General features: G+C 37.3%; 1 protein-coding gene across 1 annotated transcript in view; it reads right to left on the bottom strand.

The window, feature by feature from the left end:
- Positions 1 to 1,795: 1,795 nt before the first annotated feature.
- dpf1 (double PHD fingers 1) overlaps positions 1,796 to 23,712 on the bottom strand; it is a 55,334-nt gene continuing 33,417 nt past the window's right edge. Inside the window, exons 9-12 of the mRNA XM_087796412.1 lie at positions 7,472 to 7,591; positions 5,171 to 5,283; positions 3,527 to 3,608; positions 1,796 to 2,280 (exon numbers count right to left, since the gene is read on the bottom strand). Of these exons, the coding sequence (XP_087652538.1) occupies positions 2,210 to 2,280; positions 3,527 to 3,608; positions 5,171 to 5,283; positions 7,472 to 7,591 (386 nt within the window). The 3' untranslated portion in view covers positions 1,796 to 2,209. The remainder of the gene's footprint in view (positions 2,281 to 3,526; positions 3,609 to 5,170; positions 5,284 to 7,471; positions 7,592 to 23,712) is intronic.

Genomic DNA, 23,712 nt, shown 5'->3' with positions numbered 1-23,712 from the left:
CTTGTCTTCTTGGATTAAAGCTCAAACGTTTCTGCATCTTTTTCTTCAAATCTTTCCTTTGGGTTCAAAACAACAACGAAGATTCAGTGCAAGTTCACGAAGCACATGCTGGTTCATCCAGTCACGACCTAAGTGCATTTGTTGAGCCTTTTTTATTCGTTTAAAGCTGGTTTTTAAAGAGTTGCCGAGCAAACGTGTTTTAATCAAAGATTAAACTTCGGGCTGCACAGTATAAACTCTCAACCATAACTATAGCTATGCTAGCTTTAGCCTTTTTTTAAACTTCTTGTTAAAGTCCAAATGTCTGAGATCCCATCTTTTGTTTTTGGCTCCCCCTGGTGTAGCAAGAGTGCAACTGCAAAACCATTTGTTTAAGTAAAGTCAAAATTAAATCAATTTTTTAATCAAGTTTTTTTTTATTTAAGTTTTTAAGCCTAATTTGGTAGTTGCTGTAGAAGTCTTTTGTTTGGATTTTATTTTACTGTTTGTAATTCTTTTTGTATAGTGGCAAATGTGTGAAAGTAAATATTTTAAAGCAATATTACAGAGCTTTGCGGCGTAATATAATTTAGCCCTGTGCAGTAATATTATAAAGACTCACACAGTAATATTATTATGCTTTGCAAAGGAAAACTAGAAAGATTTGTGGAGTAATACTACTAAGCCCCTCAGAGTAATAATACAAAACCTTGCAGAGTAATAATACAATGCTTTACTGGGTATTACTTTAGAGCCTTACAGAGTAATACTACAAAGTATTGCAGATGAGTACTTTATAGCCTTACAGAGTAATACTACAATATAAATAAATATTACTTACTTACTTACTTACTTACTTACAATGCCTTGCAGAGTAGTACTTTACAGCCTTACAGAGTAATACTACAAAGTCTTGCTGAGTAATAAAACAAAGCCTTGCAAAGTAGTACTTCAGAGCATTACAGAGTCATACTGCAAAGTCTTGCAAAGTAGTACTTCAGAGCATTACAGAGTCATACTACAAAGTCTTATAATGTAGTACTTCAGAGCATTACAGAGTAATACTACAATGAGCTTTTTTAATCTTTAATGACAAAGAGAAACTAAAACAGTTACATTTGGAAATGTTGCGCAACTGTCAGAGTGAGCTTGGTGGTTAGCTTGGAGCTAACACTCTGTTATCTAAAGCTAAAGCTAACACTCTGTTAGCTTAAGCTAAAGCTAACACTCTGTTAGCTAAAGCTGAAGATAACAATTTATTAGCTTTAGCTTTCTCTCATAAAAATAAACATTTTTACGTTTGAACTTTAAGTTGAGTACTCTAGCACAGCTTTAGTTTATAGTCTTCGAATACATTGTGCAACCCTACGTTTAGAAATACTTCACTAATTGTTATTTTTTTTGTTTTGTTATTTTTTGCTTCACCAACACGGCGAACTACCTTCAGTAAACATGTTGCTCAGACAACCTGACACGCAGCTTAAGTTTCTCCACAGACACATTATTGCCAATTTTGTAAATCATTAGGTAAATCATTAACTAAGTAAATAATTAAGTATATCATTAAGTGTGCTTTTTCTTTTCAATACCGACGTTTCTTAAACAAGTGAAAATGCACGTGAATAAATGACAAAAGTCGCCGTATAAAAAACAACGTCTTCGGCCAAATCGTCGGCCAAAAACGTCTGCATTCTTCTCAACACAATCCTACATTCTTCGCACACCAACTACACACACCAGGAGTGTCGCACACCTGCCGTGGCTTCACAGTCATTTTTTTTTTCTTTTCTTTTTTTTTTCTCTAAACACATGGTCCGGCGAGATCACCAAACTGTCGTTGATTGACAGCCCATGCAAGAAGACGTGGTCCAGGTGGAAGTCCAGGTCGGTCGGGAATCGCACCGACAACCCAGAGTAGGAAGTTCTGCCAGGAAGTGAGATTCAACCGTCGTCTTCCATGCAATCCACCGGATCTGGGTCAAATCATTCTCAATCGGTTCTTGAGTGGCAGCTGAAGGTCGTTATCGTCTGAGGGCGTTGGGGCCCCCCCGCGGAGCTCTGCGCCTCGGAAGTACCTCCTCGACGTCTGGAGGCCCGGCGTGAAGAAATGTTCGATATCAGGATTTTTGGTGGGTTTTTTTGTTTGTTTTTTTTTTTTTTTACTTTTGTGTGTGTGTTCAGCTCAGGTCAAAGGTCATAGGCGGGGTCAGGGGGCGGGGCGGGTCAGAGGTTAGATGAGAGTGATGTAGGCGGAGGCTTTCTCCTTCAGCTGCCTCAGACACAGATGACAACTCCAACTCCCTGCAACACACGTTCAATCAGAGTTAATCTGGATTAATCCCTGTTCGTGTTTCTATCTGTTGCTGAGCTGCGGGCGTGAAGCAGCTTCTGCTCGCGAACTCAGAGTACTTTTTCAACTCACAGTGAATACCAAAGATTTCAATTCACACATTTCAACATATACCGTATTTTTGGGACTATAAGGGGCAAGAGACGATTCGATGCATTTTGTTCTGGTAAATTAGTGACAGTTTTTAAGTACGTCTCCTGACAGATGCCATTTTTGGTGTTTTAATACACAGCATAATACTATGTTAAAGGTTAAACGTCGTGGAGTAATACTACGATGCCTTGAGGAATATGATTACAGAGCGTAGCGGATTAATACTACAGAGCCTTGCTTTAATAATACTACGTAGTCTCGTTCAGTAGTACTATGAAGCGCAGTAATAACACTTAGCGGAGTCATAATAAAAAGCCAAGTAATACTACAAAGCAGAGTAATAATACAAAGCGGACTATGACTACAAATTGCAGTAATAATACAAAGTGGAGAAATGCAACAAAGCGGAGTAATACTACAAAGCAGAGTAATAGTAAACAGTGCACTAATATTACCATGCATAGTAAAACTTCATACGTCTTTCAAACTCAAGTGCAAATAAAACTAAAAGAAAATACTGATACTAACAGAGATTATTATTATTCACAGCTTTTTTCTTCCATAAAATTAAAGATAATTTAAAGTTTTACTTAAATGCTAACACATTGCTAGCTTCAGCTTCATCTCATAATACAAGAAACGTTTCACAATATATTAATATAAATTGTATTTTATGATGGAAAATTCAAGCTTTAACAATTGTATTTAAATTAGGTAATAGTAGCAAAATATTTGTGTTGATTGTTCATATTTTTGCTTTTAACTTCATCTTATTTTTTTATTTTATTTTATTTTATTTTTTTAATGGAGCTGAAAAAGTCTCATTATATAACTTCTGTTATCAGGAGTTCATTATTTTCTCTGTTGTACTTCGAGTTGAGCGAGTTTGTGTTGTACATTATACGTTGTCATGGAAACAGTGTTGTCATCATCACCATGACAAACTTCCTCCTGCAGAGGTTTTATGGAAAAATATCACTTAAAAAGATGTTTTACAAGACTTTATGTTCCTGACTCTTTGGTGACATTTACGCAGTTACATAACGACAACATTGTTAGATAAGTTGTGTATTCGTGTGAAGTACAGCAGTACAACCAACTCACCCTCCGGTGGTTCAGACATGGGCGGGTTCAGGCAGTACATGTGGTATCCTCGGTCACAGTCGTCGCAGAACAACAGCTGGTCCTGCAGCACGAGGGAGGTCAACACATGCAGTATTCAATATTCAATGTATCAGGTAAATACTGTCATTCTATTGGACGATATACTGTTATTCTATTGGACAATATACTGTGATTATATTGAATGATATACTGTGATTCTATTGGACGATATACTGTCATTCTATTGTTGATATACTGTCATTCTATTGGACGATATACTGTAATTCTTTTGGATTATATACTGTCATTCTATTTGATGATATACTGTAATTCTATTGGACGATATGCTGTCATTCTACTGTATGATATACTATAATTCTATCGGATGATATACTGTCATTCTATTGGATGATATACTGTGAAACTATTGGGTGATATACTGTTATTCTATTGGACGATATACTGTCATTCTATTGGAAGATATAATGTCATTCTATTGGACGTTATAATGTCATTCTTTTGGACGATATACTGTAATTCTATTGGACGATATACTGTCATTCTTTTTGACGATATACTGTCATTCTATTGGACAACATTCTGTCATTCGATTGGATGATATAATGTCATTCTAGTGGATGATATTCTGTCATTTTATTGGATGATATAATATCATTCTATTGGATGATATACTGTAATTCTATTGGATGATATACTGTCATTCTATTGGACGATATACTGTCATTCTATTGGACGATATACTGTCTTTCTATTGGATGATATACTGTCATTATATTGGATAATATACTGTCATTCTATTGGATGATATACTGTCATTCTATTGGACGATATACTGTCATTCTTTTTGACAATATACTGTCATTCTCTTGGATGATATACTGTCATTCTATTGGATGATATACTGTCATTCTATTGGACGATATACTGTCATTCTATTGGACAATATACTGTCATTCTATTTGAGGATATACTGTCATTCTATTGGATGATATACTGTCATTCTATTGGATGATATACTGCCATTCTATTGGACAATATACTGTCATTCTATTGGATGATATACTGTCATTCTATTTGACGATATATTGTCATTCTATTGGATGATATACTGTCATTCTATTGGATGATATACTGTCATTCTATTGGATGATATACTGTCATTCTATTGGACAATATACTGTCATTCTATTGGATGATATACTGTCATTTTATTTGACGATATACTTTCTTTCTATTGGATGATATACTGTCATTCTATTGGATGATATACTGTCATTCTATTGGATGATATACTGTCATTCTATTGGATGATATACTGTCATTCTATTGGATGATATACTGTCATTCTATTGGATGATATACTGTCACAAACCTACACACACTTACACATGCACACACACATTACTACCCTGAATTTAGCTAAAAGGTCTAAAATATTTAAGATTAAATTACATTCTCAAGGGTATCGTAGTTTAACATTTTTGTCCAACTACGTTAATCTAGTCGCAGCCGACCGTCTCTCCGATTCAACGCCCAGCAGGGGGTCGTTCACGAGACTGTGCTTGAGGGGTCAGAGTTCAACAGGGGCGTGAGCGTGGATGTGAATGTAGAGGGCGCTCTTACGTCGTTCTCGGAGGTGCCGCACAGGCTGCAGGACTTGCACTCGATGCACTGCCAGCGATAAGTCCTCACCGCCGCCGTCATGTTTACTGTGAATTGCAGACAGGACGGGTGGCCTGTGTTCGCACACACACACACACACACACACACACACACACACACACAATTTTCACCATCTCTTTGAGGAGTTTGACGACTATCATCCATCATCTTCTGTCCATCATGTAATTAGATTCTCTCATGCAGGTTGTTCGTTCATTTGTGACATTGTTTGCAGATGATTACTTGTTCTACGCTGCAGTTTATTTTTAGATTACATTTATTTCCTCGAGTCCGTCGACTCGATCAATGCGAAATATCGGTCGGATTAACGTGAATTAATCCCGTACATTTCAAACTAAAAAGGACCATACCAGTGTTGAAGCATGCGCGACTACAAATCACATTCAACTGCTTTAGTTTGCTTTTTATTTTATTTTAGAGATGGAAAGAAACATATTTACATCACATGGGATCAAATGATAAATACATTTCGTCTCGTCATGTATACATACATCCACAATGTACAACCACAATATCCATCCAAAAAAAAGAAGAGAATCTACTACAGAAACACGTGTTTTCATCCATTCACATGAGTCAGAGGTCGAGATACACATGGATCATGGAAATGCATGCAGCGAACAACAAGATCACAGTTTTCAAAGAAAATAAATAACAGTTTCTCAGGATCGTGAAACATATTTAAAATTATGTTTCAAACAGAAACGAGTTTCTCATTATTAATAAAGTACCTGGACTTGTAATGAATTTAGAACATTCTACGAAACCACTGCCTTTTGTGTCCCATGAGCTCTTTATACATTAAGTATAAAAAGGTTTATTTTGGTCATTTTTCCTCCTTGTAAAAGCATCTTACGTTTTAAAAATTTGAATCCTGGCCTTTCATTTCTTCCACGTTCATCAAGGTTTTTTAATACTTACAGTACCTCTTCATGTTATGGCTTTTGCAAAGACCCTGTTTCTTTGGGTGATCTCACAGCGAGCAGGTGACGTCACTCTTGGTCGCACAAAGAATTTTCACTTTATATTTTAATTTTAATTTCATAACTCTGTCTTTTACAGACACAATGTTTTTATGAGTGACATCAAACATAGTGAGTGACATCATCCAAGAGGAGCCAGGGTCTCAAGCAGGACATTTTACACATCATTGGTTGTGATTTATTTGATACTTTTTGGATTAAGATTCAGGAGAGTCTGAAAAACATGAAGTAAAGTTTATTTGTGTTTGTGTTTGTGTGTGTGTCTGTGTGAAGGTGTGTGTCTGTGCCTAGGTGTGAGTATGTGTGAAGGTAGGTAAGTAAGTAAGTACAGAATATTTGTGTGTATATATATATATGTGTGTGTCTATGTGTAGGTGTGTGTCTGTGTGTGTATAAAAGAAGGTGTGAGTCTGTGTGTATGTGTGTGTCCGTGTGAAGGTGTGGGTCTATGTGTAGGTGTGTGTCCGTGTGTAGGTCTGTGTCAGTGTGTGTCCATGTGCAGGTGTGTGTCTGTGTGAAGGTGTGTGTAGGTGTGTGTCCATGTTAAGGTGTTTGTATTTGTGTAGGTGTGTGTGAGTGTAGGTTTGTGTCTTTGTATAGGTGTGTGTGCATGTGTAGGTTTATGTCTGTGTGTAGGTCTGTGTCCCTGTGTAGATGTGTGTTTCAGTGTGTGGGTGTATGTATAGGTATGTCTGTGTGTCGGTGTGTGTCTGTGTGTTCATGTGTAAGTGTGTGTCCTTGTGTAGATGTGTGTGTCCGTGTGTAGGTGTGTCCGTGTGTAGGCCTGTTTCTGAGTGCAGGTTTGTGTCTTTGTGTATTAGATAAAATAAATATATTATTTCTTGTTGAGGTTTTCACTGCAGGTACAACTTTAGACCAGATGTATGGAAACATGTTTATTTTATTGTGTGTTAAGTATTGAAAAAGGACAAGATTCTCTAATTAATAATCTATTAAGATAAAGGCCAGTTGAAAAAAGTGTATTTTTAAATGTCTTTACAAAAGTATCAGGAGCGAAGGTTTGTTTTTAGTTCATCTTTCTTTCATCGAGTCCAATGAAATCCAACATTCTTCAACATTTCACATGTTAAACAACAGACGTCTGTACAGGACACGCGTGTGAACATTGGTATGGTCCTTCCATGTTTGACCTAACATCGAGTGTTCCCACATATTTGGAAAAATTTAGGATTCTACTCTCAGCATCAACAGACGACGGCCTTTCTCCTGCCAATCATCCGCTTCATCTTTGCCCTACCTGAGCGTCCACAGTCCGCACAGGAGATGAGGTCTTCCGGACACCCCGTCTTCTTGGAGCCCCCCAGGCAGAAGTCGCAGTAGCCGTTGGCGATCACGGAGCCGTCCGGAGCTTTCTTGGCTGAAGGAACAAAGGGGAAAAAACGTTAAAGTCTGTAAATCGGCGCGGACAGGAAGATACAGATGGTGCGTCGAACAAGATCTCAAGACCATCGTTGAGCTGCTGGTGAGTCTGGATCAGACGAGGTCCACTCAAAGAGAATCCAGCGTCAGATAAATAAAGGTTCATGATTCAAATGTAGTGGCTCTATCGACTCACAACACGCTAGTTTGAGTTGAAACAACTCAAAACTGGCTAAAAAAGAAAATCTTCTGTCAGTATCTTCAGGAAAAACCTCTGGAGGTCAAACACTTCCACACAAACATGTTCTTGAACCAGCAGATGAAGATTTGAAAATTGTTGTTTTTTCAGTTTAGTTTTATAGTTGAAATGATGGAAATAAATCTTCTTAACACTACGTTTTATATCTTAACCTTTCCTCCTCTATAGATGCACCGGTATCTACTTAATGAAGCGGATGATGACGTAGAACTACAATATTGTGTGAATGCTGAATCTGCTAAATCTGTAAACTGAAAGTACCTGAAAGTATTTTACTAGTATTTAAAGTAGGAACGAGTGGAAAAAGTTGAAATGACCACATAAAGGATGCAAAAATCATTTGACTAACTTATACTTATTATAAGTAGAATTTGTAGTGATTAGTATAAGTAGTAGTAGTAGTAGAAGCAGTAGTAAAATGAGTAGTATAATGAGTAGTTAAAGTATAAGTAGTGAAAGCAGTAGTTGAATTAATAGTGTAAGTATAAGTAGATTTAGTAGTAAAAGTATAATTAGTAAAAGTAGTAGTATAATTAGTAGTAAAAGTATAATTAGAATAAGTAGTAAAAGTATAATTAGAAGTTATAGTATGAGTATACCTAGTAAAAGCAGTAGTGTAATTAGAAGTATAATTAGTAGTAACATAAGTTGTAATAGAGTTAGTAGTATGAGTATTAAAAGTAGTAGAAGAAGAGAAATATGTAGTATTAGTAGTAGTAAGTAGACAAAAGTGTTTTGGAAGAAGTTTTTAGGTGTGAGTAGTGGAATGTACTTGGAACGAGTCAAATTGATAAAAGTTTGAACGGATCAAATCGGATAAAAAGGAGAAGAGATGCAAATACAAGTTTAGGTCAGAAGAAGTCAAATAAAAACAGAGGAGAACAAAGAGAAAAACAGCATCGTAATACTGTGAATGGTTTTACACAAATACAGATAGACGAAAGAAAACAATAGTAAGTAAAAAAAATAATAATAATAAAATCAGATTTAGATGTCACATTATATAATGGAACTAATGCTTTTCTTTTATAATACCTATACATTCTTTATTTTTATTAAACCTATACATTCTTTATTTTTATTACACCTATACATTTATTTATATTATTTTATATACTACCACGAACTACCACACATCTCTCAGGCTCATGAAGATAAATCGTTTTTCCGGTGAAGAGGAACTTGTTGGACGACATTGAATCCGTGGCGTCAGAAGATACAGAGAATACTCTGACTCTGACTCACCAGGTTCATGCACTAGTTTTCATCTTGAAACTGTGGTTCATTATATGAACATTTTTGATTCGATTTTCACCTTTCCTTGCCTCATTTTCCAAGCTCCAGTGACCACCAGGGGGCTCCTCGCCAGGATCACTGGGACCACTGAGTGTGTGTGTGTTCATCACAAAATTGTGTGTTCAAATCTCTTGCATAATCTCCGCCACTACAACTGTGGACAAGTTGGTGTGTGCACTTTATATCGGAGATATAATGCGCTGGACAGCTCCGTAACAATGACTCACCGGCACAAGACAGGATCTCACGGAATGCACACACACACACACACACACACACACACACACACACACACACACACACACACACACACACACACACACACACACACACACACACACACACACACACACACACACACACACACACACACACACACACATTTGTCCTCCAGCAGAAACCCAAAATAAGCACACACACAGACAAACACACACACACACACACACACACAGACACACACAGACACACACACAGGCACGCAGACAGACAATGCTGTAGGTGATACAGTATGTGAGTGCACGTGGGAGAGAGGTCATTAATCCACCAGGGTCGGGTTTTGTTTGGCCGGAAGGAGGAGGAGGGGGAGGAAGGTGGAGGAGAGGAGAGGAGAGGAGAGGGGGAATATAACGGGAGGGAGGGAGAGAAGGAGAGAGAAAGAGAGATTTGGTTTCTCCTCCATGGGGTCGTTTTTTTTTTTTTAATCCTCTGGGAGGTGAAATAATGAAGGAAAAAAAGACCAGTCGACAGACAGACAGACAGACAGACAGACAGACAGACAGACAGACAGACAGACAGACACACAGACACACAGACAGACAGACAGACAGACACACAGACACACAGACAGACAGACAGACAGACAGACAGACAGACAGACAGACAGACAGACAGGCAGGCAGGCAGGTGTGTGAGGTGGCTTCACAAAAGAGTACAGAACATTAAATACAGAAGAAGAATTCGGGGGATTTTGAAAATGAGCCTCTATATTAGAAATCTATATTAGAAGAAACAAGAAATAGAAGAAGTAGTATAATTATTATAAGTAGTAGAATTGGTAGTAGTAGAAGTAGTAGTGGGAGTAGAAGAAGTAGTATCATTATTATAAGTAGTAGAATTGGTAGTAGTAGAAGTAGTAGTGGGAGTAGAAGAAGTAGTAGAATTATAAGTATTAGAATTGGTAGTAGTATAAGTAGTAGTGGGAGTAGAAGAAGTAGTATCATTATTATAAGTAGTAGAATTGGTAGTAGTAGAAGTAGTAGTGGGAGTAGAAGAAGTAGTATCATTATTATAAGTAGTAGAATTGGTTGTAGTAGAAGTAGTAGTGGGAGTAGAAGAAGTAGTAGAATTATTATAAGTAGTAGAATTGGTAGTAGTAGAAGTAGTATTGGGAGTAGAAGAAGTAGTATAATTATTATAAGTAGTAGAATTGGTAGTAGTAGAAGTAGTAGTGGGAGTAGAAGAAGTAGTATCATTATTATAAGTAGTAGAATTGGTTGTAGTAGAAGTAGTAGTGGGAGTAGAATAAGTAGTATCATTATTATAAGTAGTAGAATTGGTAGTAGTAGAAGTAGTAGTGGGAGTAGAAGAAGTAGTATCATTATTATAAGTAGTAGAATTGGTTGTAGTAGAAGTAGTAGTGGGAGTAGTAGAAGTAGTAGAATTATTATAAGTAGTAGAATTGGTAGTAGTAGAAGTAGTATTGGGAGTAGAAGAAGTAGTATAATTATTATAAGTAGTAGAATTGGTAGTAGTAGAAGTAGTAGTGGGAGTAGAATAAGTAGTATCATTATTATAAGTAGTAGAATTGGTAGTAGTAGAAGTAGTAGTGGGAGTAGAATAAGTAGTATAATTATTATAAGTAGTAGAATTGGTAGTAGTTGAAGTAGTAGTGGGAGTAGAAGAAGTAGTATAATTATTATAAGTAGTAGAATTGGTAGTAGTAGAAGTAGTAGTGGGAGTAGAAGAAGTAGTAGAATTATTATAAGTAGTAGAATTGGTAGTAGTAGAAGTAGTAGTGGGAGTAGAATAAGTGGTATAATTAATATAAGTAGTAGAATTGGTAGTAGTTGAAGTAGTAGTGGGAGTAGAAGAAGTAGTATAATTATTATAAGTAGTAGAATTGGTAGTAGTTGAAGTAGTAGTGGGAGTAGAAGAAGTAGTATAATTATTATAAGTAGTAGAATTGGTAGTAGTAGAAGTAGTATTAGAAGTAGTAGTAATAATTTGTATAATGAGTAAAGGTAGAAAAGGAACAAATGTTTCATCTTCTCCTCAATAACTTTCCATCATCTGTGATAAGATCTGAGCTGGTGTCAGCATTTTTCATTAAGAGAAAAGTCTTTACCTGTCGGTCGCCCAGGCAACAGGGTCAAAGGTGAACAGATTAAAAATATATATAATTAAAACTAAGCCGTCGACATTATTCATGGAGTATTATTATTAGAAGTAAATGAGATTAAAATGGAACAGTGACTCATTCACTTTCATCAAATCAAGGATCTTTTAAATAATATATAACATCTTCAGAAAGAAATAAAACTACACAACAAAATACAAAGTATCATTCTTGAAGTCCAACAAATATCAAATACCCAAGTAGAACATTCTTCACAATAATGAATAATTTAAGATGTTTTCATTTTAATGTTGCTATTCGCTTCATTTCTATATTAAAAGGATGAATTAGTTTTTGTTTTTAGAGTTTAATAAAAAATAAAAAAAAATATTTTATTAAAAAAAAAAGATTTGAATTGATTCATTTTTTTTTATTATTTATTTATTTATGGAATTACAATATCAAAATATATGTGTAAAATCCATAAATTTGTCTTGAAAATTTCAGAATAAAATTAAAATTAAAAAATACTTTCAATATAGTCATTTACGGAGCCCCAGACATGACATGGATGAAAGAAATGTGGACACAAAACACTAGTTAATATATTGGCAATATGGCATGTATATGAGAAAAGTATTAAATATATGTTTCGGTCTCAACTACAAATGTCTCAGCCGCGATAATGTCTCCAATTGTGCACTTCTCTAAGTGCACTGCTTCACAGTACACTGGAAGACAGTGCTTAAATGTAATTGGAAGTAGTAGAAGTAGTAGAAGTAGTAGAAGTAGTAGAAGTAGTAGAAGAAGTAGTAGTGGGAGTAGAAGAAGCGGTATTTGAAGTAGTAGTTGAAGTAGTAGAATTAGGAGGAGAATTAGTTTTATGAGTAGAAGTAGTAGTAGAATTTGTAGTAGTTGAAGTAATAGAAGTAGAATAAGTAGTGGAAGTAGTAGAAAAAGTAGTAGTGTTATCAGTACCAGTAGTAGTATAAGTAGTAGTTGAAGTAATAGAAGTAGAATAAGTAGTGGAAGAAGTAGACTAATTATAGAATAATCATAGAATTATTATAGAATAATTATAGAAGTGATGAGTAGAAGTAGTAGTAGAAACTGTAGTAGAAGTAGAAGACTTAGTAGTAGTGGGAGTAGAAGAAGTAGTAGTGGGAGTAGAAACAGTAGTATAGTGGGAGTAGAAGAAGTAGTAGAGTTATTAGTACCAGTAGTAGTAGAAGTAGTAGTTGAAGTAATAGAAGTAGAATAAGTAGTGGAAATAGTAGAAGAATTATAGAATAATTATAGAAGTATTATGAGTAGAAGTAGTAGTAGAAATTGTAGTAGAAGAATTAGTAGTAGTGGGAGTAGAAGAAGTAGTAGAATTAGTAGTATTGTTTTAAGTAGAAGTAGATGTAGAAGTAGAAGTAGAAGCAGGAGTAGAAGTTGAGCAAAGGTAGTAGAAGTCGTAAAGTTATTAGTACAGTGTAGTACTGTCTCAAATCAAACTCTGCTGCTACACACTAACAGGAAATGACTCGACAGTTTCTTCTTCTACTACTTTTTAACAATGATTGTAACCAGTCGTTGAAACACGGTCATCGACACTTGACAACACTTTTCTCCAATAGAAACAAGTTATTAAGTTGTGTTTCATTGTGTTATTATTGTTGTTGTGTTGTTTTATGGTCAATTTAGTGTTTTCTCGAGACATTTTAATCAGTATCTGCTCCGAAGACGTGTCGGGAGTGACGTAGCTTCAGTTTAGCTTCAGTTTAGCTTCATCTACGTCACTAAGATGGCGGCTGTCAAGGGTGGAAAGTGTTCATCGATCCACACTAAAACTCTAACCCTAACCATAACCCTAAAAAGTGGACACGTCCTAGTAAATACAATGTAAAGTTGCCCTGAATAAAATGACATGGCAGGTCAATATCAAAACAAGGGGTTTGTGATGCTAATGCTAAAATGGCTAATGCTAAGCAGGTTAGCACAGTCGTGCTACAGTGCGTGTGTATAGCAGTCGAGCTGGAGAAACATATGCAGAAAACGCAGAAATTACTTCTTTTTCTGGTTCAATAATTTCGCTTTTTTGTTTCTGCTGACGATGGCGGCGCTTCGGTCCCCGGTGGCGCTCGCAACATGTGACGGGACGCTCGCACATATTTGACGACCCGTCGTCATGCGTGTGCGTCTCAGCCCGTGTTGTTTACACGCGTGTGAGTTGTGCTTTCAAGGCCCCCCGAGAGCGAGCGGTCGGGGTCCGGGAGCGTGAGGCGAGGAGGACCCGCTGGTCCTGAAGAAAACTCCATCAATGATTAAACACCCGTGGCCTCATTCCAGCGCCGCGACCACGAGACACGAGACACGCCACCGCCAGAGCGCCGGAGCGACGGAGCGACGGAGTGACGGAGAGACGGAGGACGGAGGACGGAGGACGGAGGACGGACGACGGAGGACGGAGGAGGACGGAGGAGGACAGGAACATTGTTTTGAAGGAAGGCTAACGAGACAAAATGAAAGACACGTCCACAACTTCCTCACACACATGACTTCTTAGAAGTAGTAGAAGAATTAGTATTATGAGTAGAAGTAGTAGTAGAATTACAGTAGAAGTAGAATAAGTACAATAAGTAGTGGAAGAAGTAGAATAATTATAGAAGCATTATGAGTAGAAGTAGTAGTAGAATTTGCAGTAGAAGTAGAAGTAGAAGTAGTAGTGGGAGTAGTAGAAGAAGAAGAGTTATTGGAAGAATTAGAAGAAGTAGTTAAATAAGTAGTAGTAGTAGTAGTAGAAGTTGTAGTAGTAGTAGTAGTAGTAGTAGTAGTAGCAGTAGTAGTAGTAGTATCAGAAGTAGTATCAGAAGAAGTAGTTGAAGTAGAATAAGTAGTAGTAGTAGTAGTAGTAGTAAAAATAGTAGTAAAATAAGTGGTAAAAGTATACTAGATGTAGAAATGAGTAGTAGAAGTAGTATATATTACAATTAGTAGTAGAAGTAGTAGATGTAGAAATGAGTAGTAGAAGTAGTATATATTACAATTAGTAGTAGAAGTAGTATATATTACAATAAGTAGTAGAAGTAGTAGATGTAGAAATTAGAAGTAGAAGTAGTATATATTACAATTAGTAATAGAAGAAGTAGATGTAGAATTATTAGTAGAAGTAGTAGATGTAGAAACTAGTAGTAGAAGTAGTATATATTACAATTAGTAGTAGAAGTAGTAGATTTAGAATTATTAGTAAAAGTTGTAGATGTAGAAATTTGTAGTAGAATTAGTAGTAGAATTAGTAGTAGAAGTCGTAGTAGCAGTAGTAGCCAACTGTAGCCACTTCCTAATACTTCCTTCTCTGGATACTCTCTCCTCCAAATCTATTATTTTGTACCTTCTCTACCTGTCTCCCCCCTCCATCCCTCCATCCCTCCCTCCCTCCATCGTTCCATCCCTCCATCCCTCCATCCCTCCCTCCCTCCCTCCCTCCCTCCCTCCATCGTTCCATCCCTCCATCCCTCCATCCCTCCATCCCTCCCTCCATCGTTCCATCCCTCCATCCCTCCCTCCCTCCCTCCCTCCCTCCATCGTTCCATCCATCCATCCCTCCATCCCTCCCTCCTCCTCTTCCAATTACCAGGAGGAGTGTGAGCAGAACCGCACACTTCACAGCTTTCAAGTGCTGGCGAGATCCTCCCGGGAATTATCCAGCAAGAGATGAATCCTCACATGCTCCCTCCCCTCTTCCTCCCCTCTTCCTCCCACTCACCGACCCCTTGTGTTCCCTCGTTTCTATATTTATGACCCCCGCATGAATGTCTGGCTCTTAGAGCGGCCCCCCCAAAATAATCTGCAGCCCTGTCCTCTAGCCAAAATAAAAAACCTTTTGGTAGCTCGACAGTTGTTATGAAAGCACCTGAGACACCACACTGTAAACCCTTTTACTTCAATGTAAAACATGTATCAAAAATGTGATGTTTTGTAAAAGCTCAGGCCTAGAACTCAAGTTATGGGGCCATATTTGTCTAAGTATATTTATAACTCGTGAAAGGGTGATGTGTAAATATTCAATGGTTGCAAAAAACACGTGTAAAAAAGAAAGTTCTGCATGTTAAACTACATTTTACATGTGGATCAGAAATCACAAGTATTCTTATTTTACAAGTTAATTTTCAGACAAATCGTAGAAAATCTGCAAAATTTACAAGTCACAGATTTCTTTTTGTTGTTTTCGTGCCACAACACGTTCTAAAAAAAAGTGAAAAACACTCGTCTACGATTTCAAATGTTGAAACTTTGTTTTGAATTCATTACTTTTGTGGGTTTTTTCTCCGAAAAGTCGTACATTAAAAAGTTTATTCTCTTTTTTTATTTCATTACAATTTAAAAACAGTTTATGGATGCTACAAACACATTTGTTTTCGTGCATCCGGGTCAACCTGACCCAGTGACAACACAAAAGGTTAAGAGAAAATACATATAATATTTAATATAAATGTATTTGAAATTATAGTTTATTTTGTCTTGGTCTTATTTTTTTTAGTATTTCCATCACAATCAATGACTAAACATTCAAATAAAGCGATTTTATATATTTCTTGTCAATATATTTGACTTAATTGACGGCAACTCACAGGAGTCGTAACATTTAAAGGTAAACAAATTGAGAAAATAGGGGGAAAATGCGTTATGTTTTAGCCAGAAATTCCCTCTTTTTGGAGGGCTGTTGATGCAGCTTTGTTTAAGCATTTGTCAGCAACACTAATAGACTCAGGGACTCATTCATTCCTCATGTTATTAGACTGTTTAATTCTGAATATTGGGGGCAGGAGTGAAGTAAAAAGATGATGTTATTCTATTCTATGTTAATCATTGTTTCCTTTTCCTTCGTATACTTGTTCTCTATGCTTGATCTTTGTTCTTTTGTTTGCACTTTGTTCTTGTTTGTATGAAACTTGCTGTACCGAACCGGAAACACAATTTCCCGCAAGTGAGCTCCAAAAGGAATTAATAAAGTTTTTGGTGAATTCAAAATACCAAGTCAGAAGCTCATAAAAAAAATTAAAAAAATTAAAAAAATTAAAAATTAAAAATTGTGATATCTCCACATTGTAGTGTCTTTTTATGGGGACTCAGAATTGTCCCCCTAAGTAAAAGTATATTTTACTATATTTTAAAAGGTTGTGATACATCCTTTTTATTTACTTTACACAACAAAAATAAAAAATGCATCAATAACTTGAAAAATCTCTACTTGATAGAGCTGCTGTTGCCATGGTTACCGTCACCGCCAGACAGTTTCAACAAGGAAAGAATTATCAATCAACAGTTGAAGGTTTCTGAGGTAGCGATGCTAGTATTGGACTGGAAAAAAAAGAGGGAGAAGCAGAAGTAGAAGAAGACGAAAAAAAAAAAAAAAAAAAGGACGAGGAGCTGCAGACAAAAGAAGAGAAGGTGAATTAAAGATGGTGCTCCAGTTGTTCCCGAGCAGCAGTGTGTGGAAACACACACTCCTGTCGCTGGTTAATGAGAAGAACCTGTAGTGCGACGCCCTCATATATGTGCGTAGATATAGAAAAATACACACAAGATTTACAACCCAGCCCTTGCATGATAACTTTTGCTGTCCATTTTCAGCCCCATCCCCCCTTTTTTATGTGATGAATGAGGGTCCTTGTGGCTATAGTCTGCACACACACACACACACACACACACACGCACACACACACACACAAACACAAACACACGCACCAATTATTGCTGTATATATTTGCCGGTGTTCTGAAACACACAAACGGAATCAGGCGTAATTCACACGGACACAAAAGCCAAAACGCTGAAGGAGGATTCCTCAGGTTTCTTGGCAGACGTGCAGCAGAGACGCAGTCGGATGGAAAGCGTCAGTCACAGATGAAAAGTCACTGCGTTGGTTTCTCTCTCTCATCCCCTCTTCCTCGCCTCACTCTCTATCTACCATCCTCTTCCTCACTCTCATTATTGCCGCTGCTCTCACTGACTCTGATTTCATCTCGGCTTCATTGTGCTGCTGTTTCTGCTTCTCTTTTTTTTCATCCTCTGCTTTACTCCCAAAGAGGAAATTGGAATTTTTTTTTTTTTACTGCAATCCATCTGTTGTCCCTGTAATTCCTGCACCATTCCTTCTGCAGCTTCTTCTCTGACATACCACACCCTTCCAACACAACTTCCACTCGTTGTCCAGTCAGCAGGTTGCGTAACTCCCAATGCATTGTGGGTGTGGATGCATGCATCAGTGTGTGTGTGTGTGTGTGTGCAGAGGGATGACATTGCAAATAAGAGTAGAAGCAGGTTTGGTGCATAATAAAACTTGATATATGGCTGCCTTGTAATCACATTGACTACACACAAACGCACAACTTGCAGAAACTGCTGAGTGGACCTAAAGTGACGGCAAACATTCTCAACCAAATCACAGATTCATCCCAGTAACATTTGACATCCTTACTATTAAAAAAAGAAGTATAAATAAAGTGAATTTTTAACCCCCTTTCTGAGTCTGCAGTTCAAGAGTCGCACAAACAGGTTGTGCAGTCTGGAGATATGTGATATATTTTTTATCAACTTTTGTATTTGCTGTCCTCAGGTCCAGACATCAGAATAAGAATTCAAGATTTCCCAAACATCTGTAGCTTCGATCTACAAAGACTTATAAGGCTACAAAGATGTCAGTGTTTTAAGATAAGATAAGATAAGGGGCAAAGGTTAAGGGTGTAAACAATTATACGGATCTATAAAATGTGTTCAAGTGTTGTTCGAGTTAGAAATTCCTCTGTTTACCCTTGTGTTTTCTCAGGGTCAAGTTGACCCGGGGGCACGAGGGATACTTCACAGACATTTGATTTCATGCATACGGGTCAACCTGACCCAGAGACAACACAAAAGTTAAGAAATTACTTATAATATTTAATACAAATTCATTTGAAATTATTGTTTATTTTGCCTTACTGTTATTTTTTTGAGTATTTCCATCACAATCAATGAATAAACATTCAAATAAAGTGATTTTATATATTTCTTGTCAATATATTTGACTTACTTGACGTCAACTCACAAGAGTCGTAACATTTAAAGGTAAACAAATTGAGAAAATAGGGGGAAAATGCATCATGTTTTAGCCAGATATTTCCTCTTTTTGGAGGGCTGTTGACGCAGCTTTGTTTGAGCATTGGTCAGCAACACTAATAGACTCAGGGACTCATTCATTCCTCATGTCTGAATGACTATTTGATTCTGAATTTTGGGGGCAGGAGTGAAGTGAAATGATGACGTTATTCTTTTCTATGTTCATCTTTGTATTCATTTCCTTCGTATCCTTGTTCTTTATCCTTGCTCTTTGTTCTTTTGTTTGCTCTTTGTTCTTTTGTTTGTATGAAACTTGCTGTACCAAACTGGAAACCCAATTTCCCAAAGGAGATCTCCAGAGGGATTCATAAAGTCAATCAATCCATCTTACTCCGGACGGCCTTGTAAAAGGCATTTTTGGGGAATTGAGAATATGCATCAAACCAAGTCAGTAACATTTGACGTCCTTACTATTTAAAAAAAAAGGAAGTGATAAGAATTTTTAACTCCCTTCCCGAGTCTGCAGTTCAACAGTCGCACAAACAGGTCCTGCAGTCTGGAGATATGTGCGCACTAAGCCCCTCGATAAATCAGGCATGTAGAGAGAGTCCTGCATGTGCACACATCCACTCCGTCTCCCTTTTTGAAAAGATCCACTTAGCCGGCCTGGTCTTGTGGCCCCGTCAACAAAGAGTTAATATGCAAATTATTAATCCTATTTAGTTCCAGGGAGAGCTGGCGGAGAATGTGGCTGTGAAATCCTGTTTGAGTTTTGCCAAATCTCACATGTGCGAGTGTGTGTGAGTCTAGACCGTCATGTTTCGAGCACAGATGACCGCTTCATAGTCATCGTTACCATCAATTAATACTGTGTTATTGTTGCAGTTTAACAAATACTTTATATGAAATACCCTTTGTGTCTACTTCCTGTTGGACAGGAAGTAGCTGGTGAACTTTTAAAATGTGTTTATTATTCATTTTAAAAGTGAGAATTAAGGTAAATTATAAACTTTAATTTCACAACAAATAACATTAAACTAATGTTAAACTCAACTCTCCTGACATGAAGTAAGTGTTGAATGTTATTAATATACCTTTGAACTTATTACTTTATAACGTTGCTCTGACATCTGGGCGAACGAGAGGTTACGAGAGTCCAGTATGATGTAATAATGGCTTCACTCCTCCAGCCAGCTGCAATCACGGCCCGCTTTGTTTATACAACGAGTCCCTTGGAGGTGGAGACTCCCGGGTTTGATGACGCCTGGTGACAAACCTCCATGCTTGACCATTCACAGCAGAGTGGGCGTGGTTATGCTCAACAAGATTTCATCTCCAGAAATAAAAGTGTTTTAACACACATTTGTATATTTATTATTTTCATACCAACTCATAACATCCACAGGACCATGTTTGCAGACCATTTAAATTGTTTAATTTGTTCTTTTTGGCAGTAATATATATATTTTGATGGTAGTTATATCACATTTTTGACAATATATTTTAACTGGTTGGCAACAGTTCATTTAACATTTAAGGAAAAAAAATGAGAAAATAAGGAGGAACATACGTCCTCCTTAACCCAGAAATGTCCTCTTTGTTTGAGTATTTGTCAGCGTCCTATAATTAAGTTCATCTTTTGCTAGTAAGACAGGGTTGGTTAGGGTTAGTTATGTATGACGGCTTGATCTCCCCGGTCTCAAAAGTAAAGTCAAGTAAAAGTTACAAACACTGACCTCTGTAAAGCGAATGGTGACAACTTTACAGATTAATTTAATTTAATTTACAGATTTAAAGATTGGACGAGTGTCCAGAGAGGAAAAGGTGAACCAGACCCACTCAAGGAGTTATTTCAGGATATTTATAACCGTTGAAAACAGAGCGTCTCCAGTTAAAACACCAACAAACACAAACAATCCTTCAACTCGTTGGTAGTTTGCCACCAATGCTGCGTCTCAAATCACACACTACTTTACAGTTCACTGTAACACAGTGCACTTACTTGTGCAGTGCTCATATTTGGACAGTGTAGTACTCAAATAAAACTCTGCTGCTACACACTTACAGGAAACTCGACAGTTTCTTCTTCTACTACTTTTTAACACTGATTCAACCGGACGTTGAAACACTATCGTAGACACTTGACAACACTTTTCTCCAATTGAAACAAGTTATAAAGTTGTGTTTCATTGTACTATTACTGTTGTTGTTGTGTTGTTTTGTGGTGAAACTAGTGTTTCCTCGAGACATTTACGTCGGTATCTGCTATGAAGACGCGTCACCAGTGACGTAGCTTCAGTTTAGCTTCAGTTTGGCTTCAGTTAAGCTTCAGTTTGGCTTCAGTTTAGCTTCAGTTTAGCTTCAGTTTAGCTTCATTTTAGCTTCAGTTTTGCTTCAGTTTAGCTTCAGTTTAGCTTCAGTTTGGCTTCAGTTTAGCTTCAGTTTAGCTTCAGTTTGGCTTTAGTTTGGCTTCAGTTTAGCTTCAGTTTAGCTTCAGTTTAGCTTCATTTTAGCTTCAGTTTAGCTTCATTTTAGCTTCAGTTTAGCTTCAGTTTAGCTTCAGTTTGCCTTCAGTTTAGCTTAAGTTTAGCTTCAGTTTGGCTTCACTTTAGCTTCAGTTTAGCGTCAGTTTAGCTTCATTTTAGCTTCAGTTTAGCTTCAGTTTAACTTCAGTTTAGCTTCAGTTTGGCTGGAGTTCCATTAACAGATGTTTCCTCTCGTTTAAAAAGAACGGTGACGAAAGATGTGGTCAGAAACTCAAACAAACGACACTAATGACAAGTGATGACGAAACGGGATTTTGTTCTCGCGTCCACAGAGCAGGTGACGGCGATGGTGAAAGTGAAGGCAGCGGTTCTGGTGTCGTGGAGTCGCACGAACGAGCGCCACAGAACATCCAGGCAGAAGCCACGGCACCAGATCTTAAGACAGAATAGCAAATGAAGCAGACTCCAATATTACCCAGCGTGCACTGCTGCTGCTGCCGTCTGGGGGGATCTATATGATGAATCATGAAGAGATTCTTATTTTCCTCTATTTCTCTTTCTCTCCATCTTGGACTTCCCATTCTTTATGTTATTTTTAATGAACCCCTGTGCCCTCAACCCCCTCCTCACACTTCCTTCAACTTCTCCTATTGTTCCCTCGTTCTTTCCCCTCGCTCCTCTCCTCTTCTCATCTCTACCTTCCCTACCGTCTCTCTTTTTTCAATGTACATAACAGTGTAGTCTTTAGGAGGGAGCCCTGGCGGTAACCATGGCAACCTCATTGCTAGGCAACAGACGTTTCCCTTCCTTTTCCCTTCGCCGTGTCGCTGCAACCATCGCTTCATCGACGGTCAAAGCAAAAAAGTTGAGATGAAGAAGTGAAGTTTGAGGTTTGACAGCCGGACTGAAGATTAAAAAAAAAAAATCATGTATGGTTCAATTAAAGACATTTAGAGACGCTGGGATGATAACACAGTATTGCACCAAATGTATTGACTATTGTTTAAAAACAGGACCATTCAAATCAATAGAATTGTCAAACTATGCGATTATTTATATAAATCTTTATATAGATTATTTTCAAATCAAATTGATCCCTTTAAAAATCTGAAATCACTGTTTTTGTTGCATTTTTTGTAAAAAGCAATTTTTCTTCTTGGGCTTGAGTTGTCGAGATGAAAGCTAAGGTCGGTCACACCCCGAGGTGGACATTGATTGGTTCAGAAAATACTTTGTTGGTGGTTTGACACTTAAAAAAAAAAAATGTAATGTTTGACCTGAGATGTTCAAGAATTGAAATTGTTTAAAAACTCACTCAACTCCACTTTTTCAGCAATAAAATGTCACAAAATAATCTTCTGATAATCTGGTTGGGGTCAGTGTTAGGGTTAGGGTTAGGGTTAGGGTTAGGGTTAGGGTTAGGGTTAGGGTTAGGGTTAGGGTTAGGGTTAGGGTTAGGGTCAGGGTCTGGGTCAGGGTTAGGGTTAGGGTTAGACCCTCAGCTCTGGACAAGACGACAGTCCGTCTCAGGACACACAAAGACACACAACCATTCACACACACATTCATACCTATGGACAATTTCCCTAAAGTTCTCAATCAACCTCTGTATGTTTTTGGACAGTAGGAGGAAATCGAAGAGCCCGGAGTAAACCCACACAACACTGGGATAACAAAGAAACAACACACACTTTGATGAATTACTGATCATAATTAAATAAAACTCTTCACAGAACTACTTTTTTTTCTCCATCCCATAAATGATATCTCCATCCAAACGAGAAACTTAAAACCATCTTATGTTTTCTTCTGAACCTTTTAGTGAACACATGTGGTGAAGAAAAATATTCACAAGTCATGCTTTGGGTACAAACACCTCCTGAAAGACAATATTACAAATACTGGAGCGTTTAAACTTCCTGGTTTAAATGTTGGAGTTGCTGATCCTCATCCCTGACACGCACCAATCAGAGCATGTGCGAGAGCTGTTGTAACTACCTTATAGTGAACTACAGTGTAGTGTAGTAGAACTACAGTGTAGTTCACTATAAGGCATGGCATAAGCAAAGCTTGAACCCAGAGGTTATGGTTTGTTGTGCAGTTCTCCTTCTACTCTTCGTCTTATAATTCATCACCAACTGTGACTAATGGCTCGTTCTTATGATGTCACCGGTTCCTTCGCAGACGATCCATAAAGCTTTTTAATCCTTCTTTTAAGGGCTGTGAACCATTTTGATCTAAAGATTGAAATCTTTTTTGTTTTCAAGATTTTCGTGTTAATCAAATTGTTCATAATAGGTTTGTTTGTCTCACGAAACACATTTTTACCTCTACCTGCCTGGAGTAAATTTAAAGTATAAAGATTTATTTTTAATAATCACAATCATTAAGCAACCGAAGGATTTGTTGTGTCAGTGACTTTATTGACTTAAGTGCATCGTTGAGGGTTGATACAATGTTTTGTGTACACAGAATGTATATACTTTCTTGAATCTCAAAGTTTCAAGTATTTTCAATAAATATTCTCGTTCCATGGCAACGTTTATTTACCTGTCAAGACAATGAATCATTTTTAAATTAGATAAATGTTGATTTACTTTCTGCAAATATTATTGCATTTTATAATATTATATTCCGGACAGACCTTCAGGTAAAACAGT

The sequence above is a fragment of the Callionymus lyra genome, chromosome 7, assembly GCF_982586985.1.
Source record: "Callionymus lyra chromosome 7, fCalLyr1.hap1.1, whole genome shotgun sequence".
Classification (NCBI taxonomy): Eukaryota; Metazoa; Chordata; class Actinopteri; order Syngnathiformes; family Callionymidae; genus Callionymus; species Callionymus lyra.
The sequence above is the reverse complement of the archived record's forward strand: the minus strand, read 5'-3'. Positions and strand labels throughout refer to the sequence as shown.